The sequence below is a fragment of the Myotis lucifugus genome, unplaced genomic scaffold (genome assembly GCF_000147115.1).
Source record: "Myotis lucifugus unplaced genomic scaffold, Myoluc2.0 scaffold_724, whole genome shotgun sequence".
In the NCBI taxonomy this organism is placed as follows: Eukaryota; Metazoa; Chordata; class Mammalia; order Chiroptera; family Vespertilionidae; genus Myotis; species Myotis lucifugus.
Genome location: NW_005871772.1, coordinates 38254 through 47155, shown reverse-complemented (window position 1 = coordinate 47155; position 8902 = coordinate 38254). Strand labels below are relative to the sequence as shown.

The window sequence follows — 8902 nt, the reverse complement described above, 5'->3', positions numbered from 1 at the left end:
CTGGGCCGTGTGAGGCCTGGAAATCGGGTGTCCCGACTCCCCGGGCTGTTGCTCGTCTTAAACAGCCTCTGCCATCCGATCCCTGGAAGGAAAGAGGGGAACAGCACAGCGAGCCCGTCTTATCTGCTTGTCGGCATCTGGCTTCCGGTTGTTGCGGGTTGACTTGTGACCTGCCAGGTGTCGCCCCGAAGGTGAAAGGGCCCCGCGGGCCCCGAGCCTGCGTGAGAGTCGGAGCTGGAGCTGCGTGCGCACCGGGGACCCCGGGAGCCGGGCCAGCCCATTCATTGCGCCGGGGCGCGCTTGGCCTCCGGGGAATGGGCCCCAGAGATGCCGCCGGGGCAGGATGTAGTCCGCGTGCAGGTTTTGTGTCCAAGTTCTGTAGCGGATGCTTTCACCCTGCAGCCGCCTCCCTCCCTTCCCTGCCCCTTCCCTGCAGTGAGTCGCCTTAAGGCTCACTTTTCAAAGGTCTGGGTCCACCTCCCTCCCGTGGCTTTTACGGCCTGAGAGCGCTGTTCTTGGGCTTTCTGTACCTGAAAGACAATAGTATTTTTCTTTTTGGTTGAGATGAGATGTCAAGATTAGCACACACCGGTTTCCCTTTAGCACAGCCTGACTTCCTGGAGGAAGTCAGGGGTATGTGACTTGCTTATTGTGAAGCCACAGACCTTGGCTAGTAAACAGCAGCGCATAGCAGGGCCAGCCTGGCCGAGTGGGGGAAAAAGGAATGGGTTTTATACTTTGTCGCTCTCTGGGAATCCGAACAAGCGAATGGCCTGTCTTTGCAAAATTGTCTCCCCTCTAAGGGGAAGACACTGTTACTTGATTACAGGGTTTTTTCTTCTTCTTCTTCTTTTTCGCAAGGGTGTGGCGAGGGAAATGAGGGAAGTGAGAAACCGCTAACCTATCTGAGCGCTTGCGGTGTGCCCCGTGTGTTGTCAGAGCTCGGGGTGGGTTGGCCTCTTCTCTTAGTCGATCGGAACACCGGTGACCGCCGCATTGAATGGTAGTTCCTGTCTCAGAGGAAACCCAGGCACAGTGAGATCACCCCCTTCCTGTGGCCCCACAGCTGCCAGGTAGGAGCCCAGGTGGTGAGGCCCCGGATAAGTGTTTGTAGGTAGCAACACACGTCTGTAGTATTTACTAGCAAACAGTATATATCGTGTAAATCCTCATTCCCCTTCCCGCCTATAGTATAGCTCGGTGATGTTCACTGGCTAGAGGAGACCCAGATGCTAGGCAATGGAAGCTACAAATGGATTTATATTATGCAATCAATCGATATTATGAAATCAATGGATATTATTGATCCAGGTGGCACATTTTATCCTGTAGCATCAGGCTTATGCCGGTATGCACCTCCCCCCCCAATAAAGATAGATGTGGGTTTTCTTTTTTTAATATATTTTTATTGATTTCAGAAAGGAAGAGACAGGGAGAGAGAGAGAGAGAGAAACATCCATGATGAGAGAGAATCATGGACCAGCTGCCTCCTGCAAGCCGCACACTGGGGATCGAGCCCACAACCCGGGCATGTGCCCTGACCGGGAATCGAACCGTGACCTCCTGGTTCATAGGTCAATGCTCAACCACTGAGCCACGCTGGCTGGGCTGATGGGAATTTTCCTAAACTGGCATGTAGAGGAATCATCCTGGCCATCCCTCTATTCCCTCACGAGTAGGCACCATTGTCTAAGGTTCTCTGCTTGCGTGAGGCTTGGAGCATAACTTATTTCAATGTTTCACTTTCCTTCATCTCTCCCCCAGACAGTACTTCTTTTCTTAGCTTGGAATTTTAGACATGCTGTTGCAGATGAGCAGCTCGAGTCCCAGCAGCTGCTGACAGGTGCTAAAGGGCCTTTGCCACTGATGACGTCAGATAGTTCCCAGAGTCCCCTGTTGGTGCTACTGGGGCTCCCGCTGGTTCCATGGCTTCCCTGGCAGCAGTATGTGACCATGTGGTGGAGACGCCGGGATGTCTCATTTCTCCCTCCTTGTCCTGGACAAGCAGGTGGATGGATGCTGGGCCCTTTGAAGCCATCGCCAGCCCCTCTCTGTCCTAAGAAGAAAAGGTGTGGGAACCAATTCGGGATTTACAGTGAACTCTGTCACAGCCCGAGGGGCTCATGTTCCGTATCCAGAACCCCCGTAGGATCCACATCAGGGTCTAGATTCGTGCCAGAGTCCAGAACTACTCCCGTCTTCAGCATCAGACAGACCTGCCCTCGCCAGCTAGCATTCTGCTCTGATCCTGACCAAGTCCATAAGACTTAAAAATGGCCAGTGCAGCCTTAGCTGGTTTGGCTCGGTGGATAGAGTGTGGGCCTGCGGACTGAAGGGCCCCAGGTTCAATTCCGGTCAAGGGCACATGCCCAGGTTGCGGGCTCGATCCCTGGAGGGGAGGGAGGGGAGGCAGTCGATCAATGATTCGCTCTCATCATTGATGTTTCTATCTCTCTCTCCCTCTCTGAAATCATCAATAAAATATATTTAAAAAAGAAAAAAAAAAGGTGGCCAGTACAGATGGTAACTTCCTTTAATTTTGGGACCAGTCGTTTAAATCAATGAAATCGGTCTGATCGCCCACAGCACTTCGATCTGCAGTGCCTTGGAGGTGATAAGGAATCAGTGGACGGGAGCTTTTATAATGAGAGCTATTTCCTTTCTATGAGGAAGTTAACCAAATTTTGGCAACTACAGTAACCCTTACTATTAGTTTATTTGCTCAATCCTTTTTTTTTTTTTCCTTGATCCTGATTTTGTGTGTTTGTTGACATAGATAATTTGGTGACAAGTATCTTCGGATTTTTTAAAATATATTTTTATTTCAGAGAGGAAGGAAAAAAGGGAGAGAGAGATAGAAACATCAATGATGAGAGAGACTCTTCCATCAATTGCCTTCTGCACGCCTCAAACTGTGACCTCTGGGTTCATAGGTCGACACTCAACCACTGAGTCACACCGGCCGGGCCTGCCTGCAGCTTTTGCCTTCAGTGCTCTCTCCTTGCGTCCGGGATATCACGCCCCCTTGTCTTCCATCAGCACGCACCTGGCTGTAGCAGCCCCCATCTTGGAAAAAGCAAGCAGCAGCGACAGGACCAGGGTCTTTCCAGCCACGGCCTCATCTCTGCAGAATTCCTCAAAGGAGATGTTCACTGCTCTGCCTCCCGGTGTCCAGGGCTCTCTCGAACCTGCCCCAGTCAGCTCTGTTGTGGAGGAAACATTTCTCCTCTACCCTTCCAGGTTCTTCTGAAATCGACATGAAACAGATCAACAGGAGAAAAACAAAATGTAATTTTGTCTGTAAGGGGGGCTCCGAAAGGACCGAAGCCCACAGGCGGTCAGTCGGGCAATGGAGGCTTAGCTGCCGTCCTGAGCTGAGAAGAAAGGGGCCGGGGGCCAGGACTTCAGAGGTAAAGAGGGCTGGCCACAGGGAGACGGGAAGAACAAATGTGTGGTAAACGTTGGCCGTTCCGTCCAGAGACCCAGGGACGCGGAGGGGACTTTGGACCAGCAGGTCTTGTCAGTTTCTCTCCCAGTTGAGGACACTCGGCTCCCAGTCTGTCGCCCTTCCTAGTAATGGCTCTCTCCCGGCCGCTACAGGCCCTCCGTCTAAACTCTTCTAGGCCGTTGAGGGAGAAGCGAAGAAAAACTTCTGTTTCTTGTCTCTGCACCCAAACTGCTCCTCTCAGGCAGGCGGCCGTGGGTGAGGCGTGGAGGAAGGAGCGGGTGGCATTGCTCTGCCAGCCCCCGTTTACTGCCAGCACCCAGCGCCGGGGAGGGAGTGGTGGCAGCTGGACCCTGGACCTTTATTGACGTGGTGCCCTCGAGTGCAGATGTGGCAAGGCTCGGCTGTGCTCTCTCCTCGTTTTGTGACCTTGAACGTGTCCCTTCTTGCTGAGCTTACTTCCCCACGTGTTCAAGGAGCCCCAGGTAACGATGATCAAGTTCATGTCGGCAGCTCTTATCTATCTCTGCCCGGAATTAATTTCCTACCTGCATGCAAGGCAGCTTCCAGTCCGCATCGCACAAGCTCTCGACTTAAGGTCGCCCTTCCCTCAAGGACTGTCCTTCCTCCTAAACTTCCATGTCAGCCAGTGGCACTGGTCCTTTCCGGCTGCAGGAACCCGAAGCTGGTGCCGTGTGCCACGTGCCATGCCTGTCGTTTTGAACTTCATGTCTGAATGAAATATTAATGTCGGGATGAGCAGGAGTGCCTGTGGTCACTCGTGTTAATGAGCACTTTTTTTTGAGGTGTTATCTAGTGTCAGAAGATGCTAAATGAGTATAAATATTAAAAAGACCTTGATGTAGTTACATGTCGACGATACCGTTATTCACAGAGTGAATGGAGATGTTACTGGAGCTGTTGAGAGTTTAATAATGTGGGCACAGAAAATACTCAGCTCCAGCCAGTGAAGAAGACGGCAGATGTACGGGGTGCTTATCTCTGCCTGGACCACTCCCCGCCCCCCCTTCACCTGTGAAATTCTTAACTTCCCTCTCCCTTCATTGGTTCGTGGCACAGGCTCCAGGAAGTCCCGCCTCCACTGCTTCGCCAGAGGGTCCATGGAGGTTCTCCCATGTTGTAATATGTAGCGGTACTTCATTCCTTTCTAAGGCTGAATACTATTCTTGTCTGAGTTCCTGTTTTCAGTTCTTCGGGGCGTATACCGAGGAGTTGAATGATGGGATCATGTGCACATCCTGTGTTTAACTTTTTGAGGAACCACCAAGCCGTTTCCCACAGTGGCCACACCGTTTCCATCCCCATCAGCAATGCACAAGGGTTCTGGTTTCTCTGATCCTCGCCAACACTTGAGATTGTCCATTTCAAAAAAAAATGATGGCCATCCTAGCGGGTGTGAAGTGGTCCCTCGTTGTGATTTGGTTTGCATTCCCTGATTAATAATAACGTAGAGCATCCTTTCATGAATGCAGTGTCCATTTCTACATATTCTTTGGAAATTTGCCTATTCAAGACCTTTGCCCATTTTTTTTTTTTTTTTTAAGTTGGGTTGCCCTTTGCTTGGTGAATTTTAGGAGTTATTTGTATGTTGTGATATGAGACCCTTCATGCATATCTTGGAACGTTAGGTCCCCCGGCCTGGCTTTGTCCTCCTTTTTGTGTGTTTTTTTTTTTTTAATCTGTGGTAAATGCTGCAGGTGGGAGAGGGCAGTGAAGGGGCCTTAGCAACTACACTGATTCCATGTTTGCAGTGGGACTAGCGTTGGACTAGTACTGGTTTGCCCTGTTGGCCTTGGATAAGTTCTAACTTGCCAAAACCGTGTCTCGGCGTCTGGGAAGTCTAGCTGGCTTTGGTCCTTTTCAGGGTGGCCGTGAGGACAGTCACGAAGGGGTGTGCACGATACTGGACACTGTAACGCATGCACACAGCTGTCAAGTGGACTAGACACTTGTCCTTACTTTGGTTTTGAGGATCCTTAACATTCCAGTTCCCAGCTGAGCCGCTAAGAGCCCTGCATTTAAGGCGCGGATAGTAACAAGGCATGCTTGCTTTTCAGAGTCCTCCTTCCTGAACTTCCACGACTCGGACTGCGAGCCCCGGGGATCGCTGCCCTGCGACTCTCTGCTCTCCCTCAACACGGAGAAGATCCTGGTACGCATCCCCCGCCCACGCCCTCTGTGTGTGATGCGCATGCCCGAAGGTGCAGGTCCCTGCTTATCAACCAGGAGTTGAGCCCAGTGGGCCTGTGGGCATAAGACGAAGATCGTGCATCTGTATTGGGTCACGTTGCGTTATTATGACTTAGGAATTGGGTGGCCGGTCACTCGGGACCTAGGACATGTCACTGTGAAGTCCTCAGGAATGAAAGGGCATCAGGAACCTTATTTCTAGGAGCCTCGTGTGTTTGAAAGTAGAGTCTAATCTCCTTTTCCCAGCCTTCGGCTGTGTGGGGATCTTATATGTCTGTACTTTTAATTTTTGTTTCTTTTTTTTAAATCCTTATTGTTGAAAGTATTACGTATGTCCCCCTTTTTCCCCCAGTGACCCCCTCCAGCCCACCCCCAGCCCCAGGCCTTCACCACCTGTCTCTGTGTCACATATGGGTTATGCATATGTGCATACAAGGTCTTTGGTTGATTATCTCTCCCCCGCCTTCCCTCTGAGCTGTATCGGTATTTTTTTATCAGCCCAGCTAAGTGTGCAGGAGAGCTCTCCACTCGGGTGAGCGCACGGCACTGGCACCGTCCGTCTGTGTCCGTCTGTCTGTCCACGTTAGCATGTGCTCCTCGGCCCCTCTGCCTCAAGGTGTGGGGGCTCTGCCTGCTGTTCACACTTAGTTCCATGAAGCCGAGTTCCTCTTCCGGTGCCCAAGGTTCCCATCTTTTTTCTCCAGGCCTTTCCCTTCAACATCCACTTGGATACTGCTTTTTCCTCTTGTCGAAAGTTCCACTTTAGGACACGCTTTCTTTCCCAAACAGATCTTTGCCTTTTCCTGTGAGAACTACTGACAATAGGAAGGAGTTGCAAACCAGAGGACGATGAACTGATTTGGCCTCCTTGGTGCCTAGCAGCCAGACTGATACCTGGACGCTTGATTTAGATTTGTCCAAGACCAGACTGGGCTATCTCATAAGGTATTTAGTGGGCCATGGAGGCCGACGGTGACCAGAGATTGGATAAGCCCCACCTTGGACAGACGATGAGGTGCTTAGAGAATAACGAAACTTCTGGTTGATAGTGATTCAGATGCTTTCTACTAGCTGGCTTTCCAGTTTGAGATGGCCCTATGAGTTGTGTCCTTATAAGAAGAGGAAAGTTGTGCCCAGCCAGTGTGGCTCAGTGGTTGAGCATCGAACCATGAACCAGGAAGTCACAGTTCGATTCCCGGTCAGGGCACATGCCTGGGTTTTGGGCTCGATCCTCAGTAGGGGGTGTGCAGGAAGCAGCCGATCAATGATTTTCTCTCATCATGGATGTTTCTATCTCTCTCTCTCCCTCTCCCTTCCTCTCTGAAATCAATAAAATTTTATTTAAAAAAAAAGAAAAGAAATGAATTTGTCCCTACTCTACCCCTGCCCACTTCTGTTACAGACTTTATTTTAATGTAATAAACAGTTTTAAGTCAGGAATGCTCTTCAGTCTACTCTTGATGTTGCTTGGCAAGTGATTTCTTCTCTTCATGGGACTTCATTTCTGCTCTCTCCCACATCCTTTTTGCACAAAGCTTGACAAATGGCAACCTTGCACCGAATGCCAGATGAAATTAATAAGGCTTCTTCAGTATTCAGAGAATTATTTATAGCCTCCTTTTCTCGGCTCAAAGCAATTTATTAAGCAGGAAAATCTTTTGCATCTGTGTGCTGTCCTCTATCCACTGAGCCAAACCGGTTTCGGCTACTCATTCTTGATCTGTTTTCTGGGCAAACCAAACACCGCCCTGTATCTGAACATCCCCCTGGATTTGGAGGGTCTCGGGTGCCCATGGACATACCTCGTTACTCTGTTTGAGTAGGAAGCTCATCGCGGGGATGAATCCCAGTCATTGGCTAAGCAGCATGTACATTAGTCAGAAGAGCCTCCCACGTGGAATTATTTGGCTGGAATCTATGGAATATGGGGTTAAAAAAAAAAAAAGAAGAATTGAAATAACGGGGATGTCTCCAGGTTCCAATCCTAGAGTTTTGCCAAAAGCCACAGGTCGTCTTAGCTTTTCCTGTGTGTGGGTGTGTGTCCCAGGTTTAATCATGTCTTAGGGGAATCCGGTAGGAACCTGTCACGTTAATGTGAACCCCGTAGGCTTAGTGTGTCATTGTTTAGCGTCGACAGCCATTCCTGGGGAAGTAGCAGCCCTTTATCAGACACGATTTGTCTCTAACACTCATTCTGTGGGCTGCACCGATGCTGCTTATGAAATCATCCCACTTACAAGCTCACTTATATCGTCTGTTTTCCCCCGGCCCCACTTTTGTTTTGAGTCCTGCCAGATGTGCGCGTGTCCGCATGGATTCCGCGTGGGCCATTCTGCCTTACGGGGAGGGTCATGTTCATCACTTGGCTATGCTTTATTCAACGGATTGTCTTGTTTCTTGGTCAGATTTTGTTGATCCTTCTACGGTGCCATCTCTGTACAACGTGTAGCTCTTATTTCTAAACCGTGTCAGGGTTTAACAGCCATGTCCTGTTATCAAGACCCACTGAAGAACTGGTCACTAGAATGTGGTGCTTGCAACACAGCTGAGGTCATTAAATGGTCCCTGGAGACGCAGAGGGAGCATTGAGGCCGCCAGCGAGATGAATCCCTTCGGAGGGGAAAGGTCTGGCTCTTGGACATGGAACCACCAGCAGTTGGGGGAGGAAGCACATGAGTTACACGCAGACAGTGCCCTTGGCGTACACAATCGCTGTGACAGAGGGACAATTTATTGCTTCTCCTATAAATTCAGGGTAGCTTTACTTTTCCAACGGTAGGTTTTTATTATGTTTATTATGATAAGCTAACGTGTCTGTCTGTTTTTTTATTTCAGAGCCAGGCCAAGTCTATCGCAGAACAGAAGAGATTTCCGTTTGCTACTGACAACGACAGCACAAACGAGGAGTTAGGTGAGACTTCCGCCAGGGGTGCTGCTGTGGTTTCCCCTCAAATCTGTGATTACACGCAGAGCCGGTAGGCAGGATGGAGAGGTAGAGAGAGCACGGAGACCGACAGAGACGGGCTCTGGTGCGAGTGGTCTGATCTGTGCGAGTCCATGCGTCGTGGCATAAAAGAAAGGGCTTGGACGGAATGATCGGGAAGGACTGTTCCAGCCCGTGCTTCCACGGAAATTAATAATTAAGGGAATGAGTTCCTAGGAACTGTTACTCATTAAAAGGTTGTGTGTAGTCATCAAGTATGAACAGTGTAGAAGTGAAAGCAGAAGGGAACCACGCCTACTCCC

General features: G+C 50.1%; 1 protein-coding gene across 4 annotated transcripts in view; it reads left to right on the top strand.

Moving 5' to 3' along the window:
* Window positions 1–3403: 3403 nt before the first annotated feature.
* TTC13 (tetratricopeptide repeat domain 13) overlaps window positions 3404–8902 on the top strand; it is a 40042-nt gene continuing 34543 nt past the window's right edge. For 2 of the 4 annotated variants that reach the window (XM_023746706.1, XM_023746703.1), the window contains exons 1-3: window positions 3405–3930; window positions 5524–5618; window positions 8492–8567. In XM_023746706.1, coding sequence (XP_023602474.1) covers window positions 3834–3930; window positions 5524–5618; window positions 8492–8567 — 268 coding nt within the window. In that variant the 5' untranslated portion in view covers window positions 3405–3833. Of the gene's footprint in view, window positions 3931–5523; window positions 5619–8491; window positions 8568–8902 lie in introns of all 4 variants that reach the window. The other 2 variants (XM_023746704.1, XM_023746705.1) reach the window with 2 other exon arrangements.